Raw genomic sequence first — 23,404 nt, forward strand, 5'->3', positions numbered from 1 at the left:
TGTTGGATAGGAAGTTAGTTTCTGTAGTTATGTAAAATTTTATTAGGTCACACATGGAATGTGTGCAATTCTGGTCACCCCATTACAGAAAGAATGTGGAAGCTTTGGAAACGGTGCAGAAGAGATTTACAAGGATGCTGCCTGAATTAGAGGACATGAACTATAAGGACAAACTTGGGTTTTCTCTGGAACATCAGAAGCCGAGGAATAATATTTTTAGAATATTATGAGAGACAGAGACGGTAGACAGCCAGAATATTTTCCTCAGATTTCAAATACTAGAGGTCATGCGCTTAAAGTGAAAGGGGAAAGGTTTAAAGGAGATGTACAGGGTAAGTTTTTGTCACAGAGAATGGGCTATTAGAGAGAAGTGATAGAAGCAGATACAATAGTGGCATTTAAGAGGCTTTTAGGCAGACACCTGAGTATGCATGGATTAAATGGTTATGGATCATTTACAGGCAGTATAGATTTGGATTATTTTGACATTGCATTTGGCACAGACATCATGGACCGAGGGTCCTGTTCCTGTACTGTACTGTTCTATCTTCTGTATTCATCTTTCTACGGAAAAGTGATTTTAAGTGGGGTCAACACTATGGCACGAAATCTGTAGCAGGACAGGATCATGGTTGATATGCATCTGTCTCGAAGGACAATGGGTGATGATGATCATCATCACAAGCCTGGGCAGAAGGTGTAGAGATCCTGAGATGCCCAGTCATCAAGATCCCCCTCTCTACCTCACCAATGTAGTCCAAAGGAAAGCTTTTGCTACCAGCTTGGCTGCGGGATGTTCAGTCATTAGGGGCTCCACTCCAGATTTGCTGTCTGGATTTAGTCCTGTAGCCTTTGTCTCTCCCAAAAATGCCCATAAGGCAATGGGATTATTCACCCATAGCTGGGGATCTGGTCCACACACTGGTGGGTCAATGTACTATGTGTGCAGGGGTCAGACCTCCTCCCCATCTTCTGTAGTTCAGCCTGTCCTAAAGGTGTTCAGTTTCCGAGTGTCACCAGTGAGGAGGCACAACATGAGGATTGCTGTTGGAGACGCTATGTACTGGCAGGGAGAGACTTACACATTCAGCTCTCCTTTTCTCTGAAAAGTCAGAGTGACAAGCACCACCCACTACACTGCCACACTAGGTGCATCATAACAACTATATTGACACATTTAGGGCAGGATCATGCTATTGACTGCTCTGGGTAATGAACAGTGGTGTAGCAGAAATATCGATGCAGTGGCTGAAGTTTCAGATTTCACTTTCTCAGCTGGGAACTTTACATTCAGTGTCCACTCTATTAGGTACACCTGTAACCTGCTCGTTACTGCAAATATCTAATTGCCCAGTGATGTGGCAGCCACTCAAGGCATAAAGGCATGCAGAAATAGTAAAGAAATTCATTTTTTGTTCACTGAACCTAAGAATGGAAAAGAAATGTCATTGAAGTGACTTTAACCATGGAATGATTGTTTGTGCCAGAAAGGGTGGTTTGAGTATTTCAGAAATTACTGATGATCTGGGATTTCACACACAACAGTCTCTAAAGTTTATGGAGAGTGGTGCAAAACGAAAAATCATCCAGTGAGCAGCAGTTATGTGGACAAACACATTTTGTTAATAAGAGAGCTCAAAGGAGAGTGGCAAGACTGGTTCAGTTGACAGGAAGGTGACAGTAACTTTAGTAACCACACAGTGGTGTGTAGAAGCACATCTCTGAAGGCACAACACACCAAACCTTAAAGTGAATGGGCTACAGTAGCAGAAGACCACGAACATACGTTCAATATCTACTTTATTAGGTACAGGACTACTAATAAAGTGGCCGCTGAGTATAAATTCAAGTAATTAAATGAATCTAGATTTTTTTTTACAAAGGCAGGCTAGTTTTAATATTAATAATGATGCAGTGCTTACTGGTTGATATGGAATTGCCCCTTAATTCAAGGAATATTTAGGGATGGACAGTAAATATTGCCGTTGCCTACAATGTCTATGCTCTGTGAACAAATTAAGGAAATAAACTGGAAAAAGCTGAATGGGCTTATGTTACCCAAATATGTGATGTAGTCACCAATAACCCATGTTTTTCCAGTTGGTTTACTTCTACTGCCCCTTCAGTTTTTAGCACATATGTAGTTCAGAATCTATCCTGAAACATGACAACATTAAACTCAATACATAGGGAGGAAACCAAATTGGTAAATTGGTTTGTCTCTGTCACATGTACTTACGTACAGTGAAAAACTTTATGTTTTTCATGCCATCCATAAGGAACATCTCATCACATCAGTGCATTGAGGGAGTACAAGGCAAAGCAATGACAGAATACAGTGTAGCTTCATTTACAGAGAAAGTGCGGAGTAAGTGCAAGACAATAAAAGCTAGAGTCTGTCTTTTCATATTAGGGGAATGTTCAATACTCTTATAACTACTCATTCTAACAATCTGGGAGTTTTCAATATTGTATAAACAGGACTATAAAGATGATTAGAAATGTAATCAGAGGGAAGGTTGAGAGATTACTGGGACTGCACTGACAGTTGCACTGTCCTTTTGCATAAGGATGGTCTTGTGAAGTTTAAGCCACATAGCTGAATATTTTGTTTCACTTTCTCAAGGCTAAAAGTAAACCAATTATTTCTACCAGATGATTCTGGACAAAATTGAAATTTAGTGTTGATACAAAAGATAATGACTCTCTCAATCTTCAGCCAATTTTTTTGCTTTGTGGACGAAGATGAGGATAATAAGAGCATGCTGAAAATCAATATTAAGGAGATAATAGCAGATCAGTTAAAAAATCAATTAATGCTGGAGTTCTTCAAGGATGTAGCAGAGAACATGAATTTAAAAAAGCGTGATGTAGTGAACTTGGATTTCCAGAAAGTTTCTGCTAAACTGCCACATAAAAGGTTATTGGGCATGGAAGGAGCATTGGGATAATGTATTGGACAGCATGGTCTAGGCCCCAAACCCTGTGCAGTAGCCAGATCCTAGTGCAAGATACAATCTGCTGTTTAGACAATTTAAACAATAGCCCAGATCGGATGTGAAAGCCAATTTTGTTTGCTCTCTAGGGAGTTCACTCCTCTCTCCAGGGTTACATTGCCTTTTGCTGTTCCATTGTTGTTCAATTTAAATGCCAACCCAGATAGACTGAAAAGACCAAGGCGAGAGCCGAATTTGCTCGTTTTCTACGATGGTCACTCCTTTCTCCATGGCACTGAGGGTATGAAAGACTCCCTTGTTGTTGTGCTCCATGCCACTAATACGATGAACTGATAAGAGAGTCTTTGGGCCTATTGTAGACTGTTGGGGGATTCAAATCTGAGGACTCGATTTGGTTCTGAATATTGTTCACTTCAGTTGTTTGCAGGATTTGTGTTTTTTTTCTTTAATTGGGTTATTTTGGATTTTGTGCTTTGTGGCCAGCTGTAAGGAAACAAATCTCAAGTTGTATAACTTATACATTCTTTGATAATAAATGTACTGTGAATCTTTGAATGGATATTGGATTAACTCATTAACAAAGAGTTAGGTAAATAGGTCGTTTTTGGATTAGCTAGTAGAAGGCCACAGGGATCAATGCTAGAGTATTAACTGTTTACAATCTATATTAATGACATGAATGGAAAGATTAAATGTGCTACAGATTATTTGCTGATTATACAAAGATAGCTATATAAGCAGGAGCATGCGGAAGAATCAAGATGTGTTAATAAGTGAACCAGAAATTCATGGAAATATGGAATTAGCCACTTTGGAATGAAAAATGATGGGAAAAAAACCAGTATGTTATTTCTTTTAAAATGTTGCAGCTCATAAAAGTCAGAATCAGATGTATATTCACTGGCATGAAACATGAAATTTGTTGTCAGAACAAAAGGTGTGTAGCGGAAAGTATAATGATTGGCTGCATCATAGACTGGTATGGAAACACCAATATCTTTTGAATAGAAAGTCCTACCAAAAGTAGTGGACACAGCCCAGTCCAACACAGGTAAAGCCCTCCCCACTACTGAGCACATCTACATAGAGCACTGTTGAAGGAAATCAGCACCCGTCATCAGGGACCCCCCCCACCCAGGCCATGCTCTCTTCTCACTGCTGCCATGAAGAAGAAGGTACAGGAGCCTCAGGACTCACACCACTAGGTTCAAGAACAGTTATTACCCCTCAGCCATCAGGCTCTTGAATCAGAGGTTCACTTGCTCAACTTCTTCACTCAGCTTCACTTGCTCTATCCTTGAAATGTTCCCACAACCAATGGACTCACTTTCAAGGACTCTTCATCTCATGTTCTCCCTCCCTTCCTCCCTTCCTTCTTTCTTTTTGTATTTGCACAGTTTGTTGTCTTTTGCACACTGGTTGAATGTCCAAGATTCTGAGAGGGATTGACAGGATAGTTGCTGAGAAGTCATTTCCCCTTATGGGGTTATCAAGAATTAGGGGAGAGAGTTTCAGAATAAAGAGTTGCTTATTTAAAGCAACATACAGAAAATGCTGGAGGAACTCAGCATTCCAGACAGCATCAATGGAAAAGAATAAAAGTTGATGTTTTGGGCTGAGACCCTTCATCAGGACTCATTTGAGAAAGATATGCAGAGTTTTCCTCTGCGCGCTGTACGGCATCAAGGATGAAACAGTACTTACTGTGCTTGTATTAGGAGGGGATTCATATGCTGGGAATGGTGCAGGGATGGACAGATATATTATGGAAATACCTGGTGGTGACATTGTCATTGAGCTGGGAGAAATGACATAGAATGATTCCATTTGATTTAGAAACTACTGTATGAAAGATATAAAGGGAACCTTACTGTGGTTGTGGGAGGCAGAGAAGAATGATAGGAAATATTGTTGATAGCCCAGTCAACAATGGTGAAGGAGTATCTGGTGTGAAAAGTGGCATAATTAAAAGTCTTGTAACTATGCTTCCCAGAAAATTTCAGAGAAGATTGGGTATGACAATAGACAATAGGTGCAGGAGTAGGCCACTCGGCCCTTCGAGCAAGCACCGCCTTTCAATGTGATCATGGCTGATCTTCCACAATCAGTACCCCGTTCCTGCCTTCTCCCCATATCCCTTACCTTCGCTATCTTTAAGAGCTCTATCTAACTCTTTCTTAAAAGCATCCCGAGAATTGGCCTCCACTGCCTTCTAAGGCATAGCATTCCATAGATCCACAAATCTGGGTGAAAAAGTTCTTCCACAACTCTGTTGTAAATGGCCTACCCCTTATTCTTAAACTGTGGCCTCTGGTTCTGGACTCCCCCAACATCAGGAACATTATTCCTGCCTCTAGCATGTCCAATCCCTTAATAATCTTATACGTTTCAATCAGATCCCCTCTCATCCTTCTAAATTCCAGTGTATATTCCAGTCAACGTCACTTACATCACATTTATTTCCTATTCAAATATTTGGCCTGAACAACAACTGAAATCGTTGACCATACCTGCATGTGTTTATGCTTTGAGTTGCAGGCAGATGATTAACAGATTCGCATTAATGAGCTGGTATACAGTTGTACCCAACAAGGAGGCCATTTAGTGCATTTCCCATTTAAGCAAACCCTCACCCATCTTGAATATGAACACGGATGAGATCTGGGCCTGATTATTGACGATTTGCATGTTTGCAACAACAGGGTGTCACTGGCAAGGCAGTAGACAAAACATTGTTATGAGGTGGGGGTAACGTGGAGAGAGAGACCCGTCACTGCTCCCTCTAAACTGCGCATCTGTGTAACCAAGTATGATTTTTTCTCTGGTCGACCAATGGTTGTCTGGACCTGCAAATGAGGTTTAATCATTTAGAGGGACATTTCGTTCCTGTGCTCCGATATAATTTGTCTGGCTTCAATGCTCTGTGTACAGAATAATGGATAATTTAGGTGTAATACATTTAAGATGATTAAAAGATTTAAAGTTAAATGAAACTATTTTCTCTGTTGGGAATAATTGAAACAGGAAGACACCCAAAATGAGAAAAAAAATGCACATGCGTAACTCTTCCATGATAAGAATTGAATGCAAATTTTGACATTAAAGCATTCATTTTAAAATATTTCTTTTCACGGTAGGTGAACGCCCTTTTAAGTGTTTTGAGTGTGGTAAAGGATTTTCACAGAAGCACACACTGCAAGTTCATGAGCGCATGCACACGGGGGAGCATCCTTATCGTTGTCCGGCTTGTGGAAAGTCTTTGACAACCAAGCATTCCCTTTTGGAGCATATGAGCCTGCATACAGGTAATTGCAATGCACATTGTCCATTTTTATTTCATAATTTGAATAATTATAATGTATTACAGGAGAAAGGCAAAGACATACCAATTGCATTGTGAAGGAATGGAGAAATGATTGGTGATAGTAATTCCTCAGGAATAATAATTATGTTTCAGCAAATAAATATGCTTCATTAATTAAAACCTCAAAAGTATTTTTATTTGTTTGTAAGATCCAATGACCTGCTAGAGAAATACATTCTTGTGACAGTACAAAGACTTCTATCAGATTTAGCTGAAAGCATCTCTAATAATTAGACACCATTCTTATTTTCGAGTATGATACTGTTCATCTTGATCTGTTGGTGTTTACTTACAATGATGTTCCAAATTAGATTATGTTCATTGAGCTGTTTGATAATATTTGTCTTTGTCAATTGCCATGGAACTGCTGTTCTCCAAACCAGTTTTTTTTTCACTTTCCCCTAGAACCAATGTGCTTGTCCCTTATTTCAGATCATTTTCTCTAATGATAAAATATCTCCTCCCTCATTACCATTCATGGCCCCGAACAATCCTTGTAGGTGAGGCGACACTTCACCTGGGAGCTTTTGGGTTTATCTACTATATCCAGTGCTCCTGGTGTGGCCTTCTGTATATTGATGAGACCTGACGTAGATTGGGAGACTGTTGAGCCAAGCACCTAAGCTCCGTCTGCCAGAATAAGTGGGATCTCCTGGTGGCCACCCATTTCAATTCTGCTTCTCATTCCCATTCCAGTATGTCAGTCCATGTCCTCCCCTACTGCCTTAATGAGGCCACACTCAGGTTGGAGGAGCAACACCTTATATTCGGTCTGAGTAGCCTCCATCCTGATGGCATGAACATCAATTTCTCGAACTTCCAGTAATCGTCTCCCTGCCTTCTCTATTCCTCATTCCCATTTCCCTCTCTTACCGTATCTCCTTACCTGCCCATCTCCTCCCTCTAGTGCTCCTCCCCCTTTCTTTACTTCCATAGCATTCTGTCCTTTCCATTCAGATTTCCCTTTCTTTCAGCCCTTTATCCCTCTCACCAATCGACTTACCAGATCTTTACTCCTGGTTTCACCTATCATCTACTACCTTGTATTTGTTCCTCCCCTTCCCCCACATTATTACTTAGACCTCATTTCTTTTTTCCTGATGAAGGGTCTCAGCCTGAAACCTCGACTGTTTACTCATTTCCATAGATGCTGCCTGGCTTACTGAGTTCCTCCAGCATTTTGTGTATGTTACCTTGATTTCCAGCATCTCCTGTTTTTTTTTGTATGGAAGTTAACTTGCTGATTCAACATTGGCTTCATACTCATAAATGAAATTAAGTGCAAACTTTAATATGCCTCAATATTTTGTGGTATTGGATATACCATGGGTATCCTTATATCCCAAGAGCAAGGAATTTCAATCAGTATTAGTTTCCTTTATAATGTGAGAGGCTTACAATGCAAGTTATGATTTTAATTGTTCCCAACACTGGACATTTACGAGACATTAAGGAGATAATGGTATAGTACAATGAACACAAAAATAAAATTTGGCTAGTTTCTGGTTCAGTAAATCTGGAGCACGGTTTGACATGATTAATTTTCACTAATTGAGAATGGAAGGAAGATGTAAGATCTAATGGTTTAAGTCAATGTCTGATGCTTGTGGGAGGCTTATCAAATGAGCTATATGGTTAGCTAGTAAAGACACACTCCAAACACATGAAGTTATTCATGCATGCTTAAACTTGTAAAAGGTTTACTTTTATTCATTGAAGAATTATGGAGTAATCTTTTAACACGTGTACATATTTTGAGTGGCACATGTATCTCAAAATATTATTAAAATAAAATTCTCATTTTAAGGAAAGAAGGCCTTTAGCTGTGATCAGTGTGAAAAGCTTTTTACTCAGAAGAGACAACTGAAGAGTCATTACAGAGTCCATACAGGTATAATTCATGTTGGTTTTGTATTTTCAATTTCAGAAATTCAACAGATATGTTGTATTCTTATATTTTTAAATCCATGTGCTTACATTGGCACATGTTAGCATTGTTTGAAAAGGCATTATAAGGGCTTAAATGGCCCAAATATTGCTCTTGTGTTTTTGATATTTCTGAGTCAGGTAATTGTTTTGCTGGTATTCCAAGTATTTTCTTCTCAACAAGATTATATTTATATAATTTGTTTAATAAGGATATATCAGGCGTGGCTGTGTTGGTGGAATACTTATCACTGAGACAAAAGATTGTGAGTTCCAATACTACTCCAGAAACTTATTAAAAATTCCAAGTGACACTTTATTCCAACCTCAAAGGAGTGCTGCAATATTGAAGGCACTTGCACTGTTATTAAAGGCTTTATCTTGTGGATAAAAAGTTAACCCATTCTATGTCTTGATTCTCAGTTGGAGGTGAAGGATTGCAGGGCATTATTTCAACAAGCCGAAGAGTTATCTCTGTTTTCTGGCCAAGTGTTTGTCAAGTAATCAATACCAGCTTATTGGTTGTTGGAGTGTCCAATGTGCATATTGGCTGTGCATTTTTCCTACATTACAACTGTGTCCAAATTTAATAAAATCTTTTTTACTGCTTTAATTTTCTTCCACGACAATGGTAAATTTAAATGCAGGAGAGCGAGAAAATTTCCACTTTTTAGGTCAAGAGTGTCTAGGTCAGTTTTGTGTAGGTTGAAGTCTATGTACTGTATTAAGTTGATGGCCTTTTGTATTAAGTCAATTGTGAATGTTCTTTGCAGTTGCATCATGCTCACTGACATCTGTTAATTTGCTATCCCAAAGTTAAGCAATGGTGATGGTTTGGTTCACAGATTACTGACTCCCATGTTCATTTTGAAGCTTCAGTTTCCCCTCTTCCTTTGACACACTGAGGCCGCAGTTCTTGCTATCCCTTTCACACGTCAGGGCTCCGATTCCCACACCTCCATGAATCTCACTGTGGTCTCATGTCTCAAGTTTGCTCGAAACTCTCCTAGTTCTATTTTCCATGCTTTCTTGAAACACCTGGTTCTGCTTCTCAAGTACTGTCACTTCTGGGTCCTTGTTTTTGCACTCCCTTTAAACTCATTGGGGCTTTGGTTCAGGTGCTCCCTTTTAGTGGGTCCACTGGGGAATTTATTATGTAACTGTAGCACCAAAAGGAGAATGAACTAACAGTGTTTTTGAGTATTAGTCTATAGAAGATCTGCCAGCACCACAGTCCCAAGCTTGCCGGATAAGCAAACTTTTACTGCAGTTGTCAGAAACAGATACTGAAATATATTGTTTATCATAACACTACTTACTCACCCTGCAGCGTAAAATAAATTAAGGTACTCAGAAATGCTGGAATTTCAAAAACTGGTTACTGTTCTTCTGCAAAGAATACTTCACATAATTGTAATTCTGGCCTCTTCATGGTGAGCCTAAAGAAATCAGTGTGGCCTCTAATCTGAACTCCAACCAATGCTGTTTAGAACTTGAACCTACCCAGAAAGACACTTGATGCAAGGAAAATCCCTAAAGAATGAGCTCGGTTTTAATTTTTAGAATATATTACCATAGGAAGAAAGCTTTTGGTATGCTGGCCTTTATAAATCAGAGCATTGAGTATAGGAGTTGGGATGTAGTGTTAAAATTGTACAAGGCACTGGTGAGGCCGAATTTGGAGTATTGTGTACAGTTCTGGTCACCGAATGATAGGAAAAATTATGAGGGGGATCGATAGAATTGACGTGGAGAGGCTTTTTCCATTGAGAGTAGGGGGGATTCAAACAAGTGGACATGTTGAGAGTTAGGGGGCAAAAGTTTAAGGGTAACATGAGGGGGAATTTCTTTACTCAGAGAGTGGTAGCTGTGTGGAATGAGCTTCCAGTAGAAGTGGTAGAGGCAGGTTTGGTATTGTCATTTAAAATAAAATTGGATAGGTATGTGGACAGGAAAGGAATGGAGGGTTATGGGCTGAGTGCAGGTAGGTGGGACTAGGTGAGAGTAAGCGTTCGGCACGGACCAGAAGGGCTGAGATGGCCTGTTTCCGTGCTGTAATTGTTATATGGTTATATACACTTAAACTGCAAAGATGCTACTTCAGATGTCAATGATTAATTACAAATCCAGTAATTAATTTCCATCGAACTCAGGGGAACTTTACTACTTGGAGAGAAGATATCTCGTCAACTCCCCATCCTCCCACGTCATTCCACTTCACATACATGCGTGCGCATACACACACACACACACACACACCCACCCACCAACACCAACCTAGTTAGCCATATTCAATTATATTTTTCAATTACTAGTCATTTTTTCTTTTGGCTACTTATCAAATTGTATTTTTAAAGTCATGATTGAGTATGATTTCAAAATTATTTTAATCAGTGAGTTTTTAATTGAAATGCTCTGTGTGAAATCATTTTTCCTCATATTAACTTTAGATCTGCATCTTTGGGTTAATAACTTCCATAAATGGAAGCAGTTTCTCTGTTTTTTCTTTTAGACCCCAAATAGACTTTTGAACATTGGTATAATGTCTTTATCTAACTGACTGTTCTAGTAAATCCTTCATGAACCACTCTGAACATTTCACATTCTTTCTAAATTGCTGGGTCCAAAGTTGTTTTTTCTCTCCAGTCTTATAATATGTAACTTACTGTTGCCTTTGTTTATCACAGCTATAAAATTTCTGTACAGATAGTGCATGGGGTCCAGGGAAATTTGGCTGCATGCATTTGGAATTACTTGCACACAGAGGATAGTAGCAGATGGACCATATTCTGACTAGAGGCCCATGACTAGTAGTATTCTGCAGGGATCTGTTCTGAGACCCTTTGTGATTTTTATAAATGACTTGGATGAGGAAGTGGAAGGTGAAATAGGAAGTTTTCATATGACACAAAAGTTAGTAGTGTTCTGAATAGTGTAGAAGGTTGTCTAGGTTTTAAAGGGACAAAGACAGGATGCAGAGCTGGGCTGAAAAGTGGCAGATGGAGTTCAATTGAGAAAAGTGTGAAATGATACATTTTGGAAGGTCAAACCTGCTGGCAAAGTTAATGGCAGGTATCTTAGCAGTGTGGAGGAACAGAGGGATCTTAGATTCCATATCCATGGATCCCTCAAAGTTGCCACACAAGTTGACAGGGTGGTTAAGGAGGCATTTATTCAAGGGAGGGGGAAGGGGAGAGGAGATTGACTTCAAGAGCTGCAAGGTAATGATGCAGGTCTATCAAGTTGGTTGGACCACACTTGGAGCATTGTGTTTGATTCCAGTCACCTCAGGAGAATGTGAAAGCTTTAGAGTACAGAGAAAATTTACCAGCTGTTGCCTGGATTAGAGTACATGTCTTATGAGGAAACGTTAAGTGAGCTAGGGCTTTTCTCTTTGGAGTAGAGTATAAGAGGAGACTTGATAGAGGTATATAATATAAGATGCAGCCAGCACCTTTTTCCCATTGTTGCCAATAGCTAATAAGGGAGGACACCTTTATCTAGGGGGATGTGAGAAACACACACAAAATGCTGGAGGAACTCAGCAGGCCAGAGTACAGTCGACAGTTTGGGCCGAGACCCTTCATCAGGACTGTGGGGGGATGTGAGAAGTACACAGAATAGTAAGTGCATGGGACACTCTACTGGGAGTGGTAGTAGAGGAAGATACATTGGTTACACTTAAGAAACTCTTAGACAGGCACAAGATGAAAAATAAATGGAAGGCAATGCGAGAGGGAAGGGTTAGATTAATCTTAGAATAGGCTTGAAAGGCTGGCACAGCATTGTTGTTGTGTACTGTTCTATGTTCTGTGAATGGGGTTGCAGATCCTCTGCCGGATGTCAGATTTAGCCTAAAATAGATTTCCCAGCTTAAATATTGTAGACTTTCAACCTTTGAGCTCTGCCAAGTTTAGTGACAGATTATTGTCAGCAACCTTTGAACTCCTATATTCTGATTAAGTGTTCCCTGAAATACCAAATTGCAGATGTGTACACAGGTAATTCTGGCATATCACCTTTCAACCACCAATAAAACCAAACAAAATCCAGTTTCTGTTTATTCCTTGCACATATATGCTAGAAAGTGTTTTCAGTAAATGACTGCATGAATTCTAGTTAAAATGTAACAGAGAAAATCGTTTTATTTAGTCATAATTCCAGATGGTGCTGTATTTTACAATGTGTTACAAAGGAATATATCAGTTAGTCCATGGAGAGTTTCTGGTGGGGCTTTGTCTGTCCAGAATCCCATAGCATTACACTGAAGAGTCACCTTAAATTCTGCCCCAAAGCAGACCTGATGCAGAAAACAAAGTATCATCGATTTCAGTGGGAGTCGTTGGTCAATAATTTAGCAGTTAAAGGAGAATGTTATACATTCTTAAAATTATTTTGCTTCCATTTCATATTTTTAATAAAGCCTTTTTGAGCTTTGTTCATGTTAATTTTTTAATTTTAATTTTATAATTATTTATTTAAACATTAATAGTTTAAAAAAGTCCTGAGCATCAATGCCATTTGAATAGTATTATTGTTAAAATGTGACTAACTTCACAACTGTGAAGTTCCTTCTCTCACGAGAAGCCATTTTGGGATTAGGCACTTGGCTGCAAGTGGTCTATTTGAACAAAAGCTATTGCACTCCAGCATGTAGAGGTCTAGTGAGTAGATGCCAGCCGAGGCAGGCATTCCTGGAGGTAAACCTGGCATGGCAACAATTACACTGGCATCAAAATGGTTACATTTAGTCTTCTACAGTTATTTCGACCTTTCCCATTTTATGTACTATATGTACGTTGTTTTTAAAAAATCATTCAAAGGATGTAGGCTTCACAAGCTGAACCAGCATTTTAATGCCCCTCCCTAATTGCCCTTAAGAAGGTGATGAACTGACTTTGTGAACTACTGCAGTCCTTGAAGTGAGTGTATACCCACTATGCTGATAGGGAGAGTGTTCCTCCGTTATGACCCAGTGGCAGTGAAGGAGCACAGTATATTCCAAATTAGGATGTTCTGTGATTCAGAGGGCAACTTCCAGGTGGTGGTGTTCCCATACTTCTGCTGTTCTTGTCCATCTTACAAGTAATGGTCATGGGTTTGGAGGGTGTTGTGCTAGGGGCCTTGGTGGGTCACTGAAGTACATTCTAAAGGTGGTACAAACTGCTGCTACTGTGCATTGGTGATGGAATGAGTGAACGGTTAAAGATGGGGTGCTTATCCTGCAGGCTGTTATGTCCTGTATGGTGTCAAGTTTCTCATGTGCTGTTGAAGCTGCACCCTTCCAGGCAGCTGGAGACTATTCCATCACACAACTGGCTTGAGCCTTGCACATGGTGGCCAGGCTTTGGGGAGTTAGAAGGTGAGTTACTTGCCATAAGCTTCCTAGACTCTGACCTGGTATTGTAGCCACATTGTGTAATTGTTCACTTTAGTTATAGCTATATAAAGAGGGAACGTTTTCTCATCAGAACCAAGATAATTCAAACATTATTTTCCCTTTCTATGTTTTACCAGGTCAGTCTTTGCCTGAATGTGCACACTGTCATCGTAAATTCATGGATGCTGCTCAACTCAAGAAGCATGTGAGAACCCACACAGGTAACATGAACTTTAACAATGTATGCTACAGAAACTATATTTTAGAGGAAGAATGCTTGCTAATTTATTTTACCCTCAAGATTAGGAGTTTTTATTTGCATTAGACTATGCAATGACTGGAGATGATAAACATAAGCCAGACTCTTCATCTGAGAGATAGGATATTGTGTGCACCACCTGAAGTAGGTTTTTTACATGTTCTGTTTTCAGAATGAGTAAAATTGATATCATGTAGTAATGTATTGAGTAAAATTGGTGGTCCATATACATAAACTCTTAAAGGTGACAAGACAAATTGTTGCAAATGGGTTGTATGTTTAATAGCCAGTGGATTCCCGTTAATTGGGACACATGGGGACTAGTACATCTTGGCCCAATTAAGATGCTGCCCAATTAGTTGAATTTTCATGGAACTAGTTAAAAAATGATAAAATAAAAGACAAGCTACCATTTAACTGAGGAACAAATTATGTATTTAAATGAATACAGAACAATTAGAACACTACTAATACTAGTACTGTAGTATAAAACTGTGTATTAGTTCCTAATAGTTATTGTAGGAGGAATTCATCCAGTGTATGCTGCCATGTTCTTTTGATTGACTGTAAATGAACAAAATCAGCTCAGACATCTAATACAGATAATTGACTGCCTACGTACAAAGCTTTTGACAATTGCATCCTCCAAATCTTCATTTTCATTGTAACATTCAAGATTGATACCTTCAAATCCTTCATAGTTCCTAACTTCTTGAAGTAGTAAAATCCTTTCATTTTCACACCCAGCCATTTCTGGCATCTCCAAGCCTGAATGCTTGAAACCACAGTAAGAAAAACAGTTCTGAACTGTCTTACTGCTTATGTCTCAACAACAATCAATGACAAAAAATCACTGCTTTTGGAACACAAACACATGCGACTGACACTATTTGAAAGTGGTTTGCTCTAAGCATGGTGCACTGTCTAATTGCCAAACAAATGCGATTAATGCTAATTTGAAACTTTGGCAACAGTGTAATGTCCCAAATAAACAAAGTGAATCCTGGGCTATTTTCTCAAGTGGTTTTTGTTCTTTAAGAGTTGTCCCAAATAAACAGCTGCCTGATTAACTGATGGCTAATTAATCCAAATTCATTGTAATTACATTAGGCTTTATATTAAAATAAAATAGTGTTAATTTCTTACAGAGCAGGTTAGAGAACTTTAGAACTGCAGTCACTGCTTTGAGCCAAGAAATGCATTAGGCAATTTGCATACAGTAGCTTCCCACAAGTGCAAATACCGTTATGGTAGAATGATTTGTTTTAGTAAGATTGACTTGTTTTTCTTTCAAATGGTGCCAACAGCGTTCACCTGCTGTCTCAATTTAAAGACATACACAGTGTAGCACTTGGTTCTGCACTTAAGTATGACTCTAGGGTATTGTGCTCAAGTTTCTGATTTGGACGTGAACCAGCAATCTTATTTCTCACATGCAAGTGAAAACTACAAACTGGGCCACTAGTGTTACTAAATCAATTGGAGTTTTGTGGGCAGTCTAGAAAGGTGCCAGAAAGGAATGAGAGAAATTATTCAACATGTTAATAGGAATGAGGGCATCCAGTGTACGTATGTTAGGAAAGTTGTAAATTTGAATATTTAGTGATTTTCAGGAAAGAGCAAAGAGAAAAAATTTGTTCTGTCTGGTAACTCATTCAATGCCTGGCTTAGAAAAAATATGGGTTTGCAGATGTCACTGAAGTAGGAGATGTCATTGAGAGTGAAGGTGTTTATCAGGATTTACAGAGGGATCATGATTAGTTGAATGAGTGGGCTGAGGAAATGCAAATAGAGTTAATTCAGATAAGTATGGAATATTGCATTTTGGGAACCTTGGTCAGCATGGACATATTGGGCCAAAAGTCCTGTTTATGTGCTTATGACTGTGAGTATATAAGTTGATATTTTTTTTCCTCTCACTTAACTATTTTACCTGGAAAGATGGTGGAAGCAGAATTCAGAAATTTACAGGTGAATTGAGGTTAAGACAGGATTATGGAACTACGCCCAACTGTACTTCACAGGAGCTTAGGGGGATAAAAGGCCAGTCTCAGTGTTGAGAGCTTCTATAATTCAAAATAAGAAGCAGCTGATTTCCAGACTCAAAATGTGTTCATTGATCGTTCAGGGTAAAACCATAGAAACCTGTGCCTCATGGGAATGTGATTAATTGCTGCAGAAATTAGAGTGAACAGAAGCTTTACTTGTTCTTTCAACTTCAACAATAATCATTTGTAAATATATAATGTGAGATAAATTATAGCTGTTGGTGATTATTATATAACAGTAAGCTTCATTGCAAATCCATACCAATGATCCTGCCCATATAAAATTTCTCAAAAACTGGATTTCTCTTAACTGAGATGTTCTTTACAATGCAGCAAGTTGGTGACCTTGAGGTAATTTCATCTTTTATGCAAATAAAAATAGTCCCAGCACTTTGCAGATGAGACTGAAGGGGCATCCAGATTTAGCAGAGTGGCAGTATCATTAATTCACTATGTTCTTATGATCCAAAGCTATTTTACTGGATTACAGATTCACAAATGTAGTTGTCATTGAAAAAACAAGTAAATGATTTACACTAAGATTTTTTGAAGTATGTAACCCAGAAGAATTTTTTCCACTTCCTTTTTTCAAAATATGAGAGTTACTGATAATGTCAATATTTATTACTCATCCTAATTACTCTTTAGAAGGTGGTGGTGTGCCACCTTCTTGAATTACTGCAGTGCTTCTGGTCAAAAGTTTTTCCCAGGGTAGTAGAGTCCAAAGCAAGGGGATGTAGATTTCAGGTGAGAGAGGAAAGATTTAAAAGGGACCTGGGGGGCAACTTTTTCATGTAGTGGATGGTGCGGATATGAAATGAGCTGCCAGAGGAAGTGGTTTGAGGCAGATATAATTTATTAAGCACTTGAATAGGTCCTGGAAGGAGATTGAGTAAACACAAGAAATTGCGACTGATTAGGTAGACAATGTGGTTGGCATAAACTCACTAGCCTGAAAGACGCATCCATGCTATATTGCTCTATAACTCTATAAAAATACTCTGACAGCACTATTGGACAGGTGTTCCAAGATTTAGAGCAGGAATTCCCAACCTGGGGTCCACAGACCCCATCCTTGAATGGTAGTCGTCCATGAAGTAAAAAAGGTTGGAAGCCCCTGATTTAGAGCCAGTGAAGGAATGGAGATATATTTCCAAGTCAGGAAGATATGTGCTATTATTGGTGGTAGAGGTTATGGGTTGGGCAACACGTGATGCCAGTGCCTCATAGTTCCAACGATCGATGTAGGATCCAGACCTTTGATGCTGCCTGTGTGGAGTTTGCACACTTTTTCCTCTGACCATGTCGATATCCCCAGGCTGCCGCTACACCCCAAAGTGATTTCCTGGTTAGTAGATGAATTGGCCACTATAAAATACTTCTAATATAGTTGAAGTTGATGGGCATGTGTGAGAGAATGGGCTGAGGAAAATTTGCTCTGAGTATTAGTTTAGATGTGATGAACTGTATGGGTAAGAAAATATAAGGAAATAAATACGAGAAATGAGAATTTAAGATATTTTATTGGAGTAGCCTATGTCTGTATCCCAACTAGTGTTTCAGATTAAAGTGTAAACCATTATATTTTGTGCTTTTTGCAGTTTTTTTTGTCAATTTGTCAATTACCATTTTGTTGTCTTGGTCAATTTACTGGCCATTTATGAGATATTGAGTGGGTAAGTTTCTCGGGACTAGGCCATCATTAATACAGAGTGTGATTTGTTATCTTGGGCTTGGCCAATTTGTTGCTGTGCACCAGTGCAGTTCAAAAATATAAAATGACTGTAAAGTACTAAGGTAAATAAACAGTGCAAAAAAGGAATAATGAGGTACTGTTCATGGGTTCATAAGCCCTTCAGAAATCTGATGGTGGAGGTGAAGAAGCTGCTTCTGAATTATTGAGTGTGGTTCTTTGGGCATCCATAGAAATTTGCAAGAGCTTTTGGTACAGACCAAATTTCCTCAAGCTCCAATTGAAGCAAAGCCACTGGTATGCCTTCCTTGTGATTGCATCAGTGTGTTGTATCCAGGATAGATCTCCAAATGTTGACACCCAGAAGCTTGAGGCTGCTCACCCTTTCCACTGCTGACCTCAATGTGTTCTCATGACTACCCTTTTCTGCAGGCTGCGATCAATTCATTGGTCTTGCTGACATTGAGTGCAAGGTTGATGTTGCAACACCACTTTTACCAACAACAGTGGCATCATTAGTGAATTTATAGATTATAGATGATTTTTAAGCTATGCTTAACTACACCATCTGATTTAGAGGGGGTAGAGGAGTGAGCTCAGCACACATCTTTGATGAGCTAAAGTATTGATTATACAGTAAGCAAGGAGGAGATATTATTACTAATCCACATTGACTGTGATCTCCTAATAATGAATTCAAGGATTTATTTCAGAGGGAGGTACAGAGGGCCAGGTTTTGAAATTGGTAATTAGTACTGAGGGGCTGAATGCTGAGTTATAATCAATAAACAGCAGCCTGATATATCTTTATCGGTTGTCTAGGTGTCCCAAAACAGAATGGAGAACCAGTGAGATTCTGTCCACTGTAGACCTGTTGTGGTGGTAGGTGAATTGTAGCAGGCCCAGGTCTTTGCTCAGGCAGAATAAGTTATAACTATAACCAACCCCTGGAAGAAATTCATCACATTAGGTGTGAGTGCTGCCGTGCAATATTCATTGACAAAGTTGCTGCATTTTGATCAAGTTGGCACACCCTGTAAACATAATAAATTATGAATAAGCTCTTCCCGGGCTTCTAGCTGGGTACAAGTATCGATTTTAACCAACGCTTCGATGACAAACTCTGCCATTCTCATCGGGGATTATGCCTAGGCTTGTCTAATCTGGTGGTACACAGTGCCTATAAAAAGTATTCACTTCCTTGGAAGTTTTCGTGTTTTATTGTTTTACAGCATTGAATCACAGCGGGTTTGATTTGGCTCTGTTTTAGCCTGATGAACAGAAAAGACTTTTTCATGTCAAAGTGAAAACAGACCTCTTCAAAGTGATCTAAATTAATTACAAATATAAAATACAAAATAATTGATTGCATAAGTGTTCACCCCTTTCAAGTCAGTGTGTAATAGATGCACCTTTGGCAGCAATTACAGCCTTGAGTCTGTGGGGCTAAGTCTCAAATCAGCTTTGCATATCTGGACTGCAATTTTTCCCCATTCTTCTTTACAAAACTGATAAAGCTTGGTCAGATTGCATGGGGATCATGAGTGAACAGCCCTTTTCAAGTCCAGTCACAAATTTGCAATTGGATTGAGATCTGACTTGGCCACTCCAGGACATTAACTTGGTTGTTTTTAACCCATTCCTGTGTAGCTTTGGCTTTCTGCTTGGGGTCATTGTCTTGTTGGAAAACAGATCTTCTCCCAAGTCACAGTTCTTTTGCAGACTGCATCAGGTTTTCCTCCAGGATTTCCCTGTATTTTGCTGCATTCATTTTACCCTCTACCTTCACAAGCCTGCCAGGGCTTGCTACAGTGAAGCATCCCCACAGCATGATGCAGCTACCACTATGCTTCACGGTAGGGATGGTGTATTTTTGATGATGTGCGGTGTTACACCAAACATAATGTTCAATCTGATGACCAGAAAGCTCAATTTTGGTTTCATCAGACCATAGCATCTTCTTCCACCTGACTTCTGTGTGCCATCTGACAAATTCTATCCAAGATTTCATGTGAGTTTTTTCAACAGGGGCTTTCTCTTTGCCACTCTCCCATAAAGCTATAACTGGTGAAGCACCTGAGCAACAATTGTTGTATGTGCAGTCTCAACCACTGAAGCTTGTAAGTCCTCCAGAAATATCATAGGTCTCTTGATGCCCTCCCTCACTAGTCCCCTTCTTGCACAGTCACTCAGTTTTTGAGGATGGGTAGCTCTAGGCAGATTTACAACTGTCCCATATTCTTTCCATTTCTTGATGATTGACTTGAACTGTACTCCAAGGGATATTCAATGACTTGGAAATTTTCTTGTAATCATCTCTTGACTTGTGCTTTTTAATAACCTTTTTGTGGAGTTGCTTGGAGTGTTCTTTTGTCTGCTTGGTGTAGCTTTTGCCAGGATACTGACTCACCAGCAACTGGACCTTCCAGATACAAGGAGTATCTTTACCACAATTGAAACACCTTGACTGCACATGGTGATCTCTACTTAACTAATTATGTGACTTCTAAAACCAATTGGCTGCACCAGTGATGATTTGGTATGTCACATTAAAGGGGCTGGGGGTGAATATTCATGCAATCAATTATTTTGTGTTTTATATTTGTAATTAATTTAGATCACTTTGTAGAGATTTGTTTTAACTTGACATGAAAGAGTCTTTTTATGTTGATCAATGTCAAAAAAAACCCAAATTAAATCCACTGTGATTTAGAGGGGTAAATACTTTTTATAGGCACTGCATATACCCTCGTCATCCGTCTCTCCTGATTGGTTAGTCCTCATCCAATCAGGTTTTTGCTGTCCCACCTTTTTTACAATCGAATTCCAGTTCTTAATTGGAGCAAGACCTTCAACTTCGTTAAAATTCTTTTTCTCTGGTTTTTATTTTGATGGCTTTGTGCCATTGAAGTCAATCCTTTGGCCATTGCGAATGCAATGTTCTGCTACCGCTGATTTCTCCAGGTAGCCCAAATGGATACACCTCCTTGACTTCGACGGCAGAAAACTATTGTGCTGCACCAATGGCATTTGGGACCACCTGGTGAAGAACTCTCCAGTCCAGTGCAACCTCTAGGTTCCTTCCTGTCATACAGAACATCATGATTGAAAATATATAACTAATCCTTATAAATATTGGTGGGATACGATCCTGAAACTCTGTCAAAGCATTATTGAAGTACCTTCACCATATGGATGACAAGAAGGAAATTGAAAGAGAGAGCAAATTATCTTTTTGAAAGTCTGAAAAAATATTGATAGGTTCCCTTCCCAATGGTGAACTTCCTGGATTTAAACTATTGCCTGTGTGATACTTTAGTTCTGTTTTATTTTCAGGATGGTGTAAAAAATTCACTACATATTTTTAATTTGTAGCAATTGTAATGTAGAATAATACAGCAATCAAATCCAACAAATGGAACAGAATTAATGTTAATTGAAAGATTAACTACGCAGCTCTCTTGAACTGAAATGCTGAAATTACAAAAGAGAGATACTGGAAACTCTCAATCTGTCAGGTAGCATCTGTGGGAGGAGTACCAGTTTACGTTTAAGATCACTCTATTCACTATTGAAATGTGGTGATTGTTTAGGGAGCACTTGCATGGGTTTTTAGATAAGTTTGTCCCATTGAGACAGGGGAAAGGATGGTAGGGTAAAGAGATGGATTTTAGTTAGGTGTTTGATGAGGTTCCCCATTCAGAAAGTCAGGAGGCATAGAATCCAGGGAAAACTGTCTGTGTGAGTACAGAATTCGTGCTACAGTCACCCTTTGCCTATTGGAGGCAGGGGGTGATTGTAGATGAAGTGTATTCTGCCTGGAGGTTGGTGACCCGTGGTGTTCTGCAGAGATCTCTTCTTTGCCATGTTCTTTTTGATTTTTATAAATGATTTGGATGAAGAAGTGGAAGTGTGGGTTAGTAAGTTTACAGATGACACAAAGGTTAGTGGTGTTATGGATAGTGTAGTAGGTTGTTCATAGGTTACAACTATCATTGACGAGCTGCGGAGCTGGACTGATAGAGTTCAACCCAGAAAAGTGTGAAGTGATTCACTTTGGGAGATCGAATTTGACGTCAGTATACAGGGTTAATGGCAGGATTCTTAGCAGTATGGAGGAACAGAGGGATCTTGTCCACATCCACACCTGTGTGATCCATTACTTTATTAGTCAGGAGATTGATTTCAAGAACAGTGAAATAACAATTGTAGCTCTTTAAAACTTTGGTTATACCACATTTGGGAAACTGTTTAGTTCTGGCCGAAGGAAGGATGTGGAAGTTTTAGAGAGGAGATTTACTAGGATGCTGCTTGGATTAAAAGGCTTCTCTTATGAGAATAGGTTGAGCGAGCTGAGGTTTTTCTTTCAGGAATAAAGGAGGATGAGATATGACTATAGAGGTATACAAGATGATTGGCATAGATCAGGTGGATAGCCAGAGACTTATTTTTATCAGGGCAGAAATGGCTAATATGAGGGGGCATAAGTTTAAGGTGATTGGAGGAATATATAAGATGACATCAGAGGTAATTTTTTTTTACACACAGAGTGGTGAATGTGTGGTGGTAGAGACAGCTCCATTAGAGATATTTAAGAAACTCTTCAATAGGAAGATAGACAACTGGCAGGCTATATAGGATCATAGAGTAAGTTAAAAAAATCAGCACAACATTGTGGGCTGTTGAGCCTGTATTGTGCTGTACTGTTTAATGTTCTAATTCATGGACAAAAATATACAACAGATAAAACAGAGGAAACAGTCAATTATTCAGCAAAGCGACAGGAGTTGAAGAAAACAGGGAATAAGGTAGCCATTTTGGATATGGTAAATCAGGAATCACAAAACTTCAAAGTTGTCAACACTTTGTCTCTTGTCGTGCCTTAGCCCTTTATTGTGACAGCAGATGAAGCTTTACAGACAGATAGGCAGATGCACTTTATTGATCCCGAAGAAAATTGGGTTTTGTTACAGTCACACCAACCAAGAATAGTGTAGAAATACAGCAATATAAAACCATAAATAATTAAATGATAATAAGTAAATTATTCCAAGTGAAAATAAGTCCAGGACCAGTCTATTGGCTCAGGGTGTCTGACACTCCGAGGCAGGAGTTGTAAAGTTTGATGGCCACAGGCAGGAATGACTTCCTATGACGCTCAGTGTTGCATCTCGGTGGAATGAGTCTCTGGCTGAATGTACTCCTCTGCCTAACCAGTACATTATGGAGCGGATGGGAGACATTGTCCAAGGTGGCATGCAACTTGGACAGCATCCTCTTTTCAGACACCACCATCAGAGAGTCCAGTTCCACCCCCACAACATCACTGGCCTTACGAATGAGTTTGTTGATTCGGTTGGTGTCTGCTGCCCCAGCACACAACAGCAAACATGATAGCACTACACATTTACTCCACATTTATACCCTGCTGTTCTGATTGAAGGTAACTGAGTCCTGATACCATTGCTTTGAGTAGCTCAAAACAGTTTGAAAAAGAAATTGATGTGTAAGAATAAGAATTGGAACTCCTAAATCAACTACAATGTTAGAAATACGTACACATGAAGAACTTTGTCATTCAGCATGCCTTATCATTTCTGAGAAAGCATCTGCCATCCAACAATGGCAATAGTATTAACCTAGCTCTTGTTTTTTTTAGGTGAGAAACCATTTACATGTGAGATTTGTGGTAAATGTTTTACTGCAAAAAATACCCTGCAGACCCACATAAGAATCCACAGGTAAATATTTTATGTTTTGACCTCTACTTGTGTTGA

At 39.2% G+C, this 23,404-nt stretch overlaps 1 protein-coding gene across 3 annotated transcripts in view; it reads left to right on the top strand.

Moving 5' to 3' along the window:
• The window catches only part of zbtb24 (zinc finger and BTB domain containing 24), a 38,713-nt gene that overhangs the window by 8,153 nt on the left and 7,156 nt on the right, over positions 1-23,404 (top strand). For 2 of the 3 annotated variants that reach the window (XM_059982966.1, XM_059982965.1), the window contains exons 3-6: positions 6,095-6,262; positions 8,129-8,212; positions 13,765-13,848; positions 23,287-23,368. In XM_059982966.1, the coding sequence (XP_059838949.1) occupies positions 6,095-6,262; positions 8,129-8,212; positions 13,765-13,848; positions 23,287-23,368 (418 nt within the window). The remainder of the gene's footprint in view (positions 1-6,094; positions 6,263-8,128; positions 8,213-13,764; positions 13,849-23,286; positions 23,369-23,404) is intronic. The other variant, XM_059982968.1, reaches the window with a different exon arrangement.

Source organism: Hypanus sabinus, chromosome 10 (genome assembly GCF_030144855.1).
Source record: "Hypanus sabinus isolate sHypSab1 chromosome 10, sHypSab1.hap1, whole genome shotgun sequence".
NCBI lineage: Eukaryota > Metazoa > Chordata > Chondrichthyes > Myliobatiformes > Dasyatidae > Hypanus > Hypanus sabinus.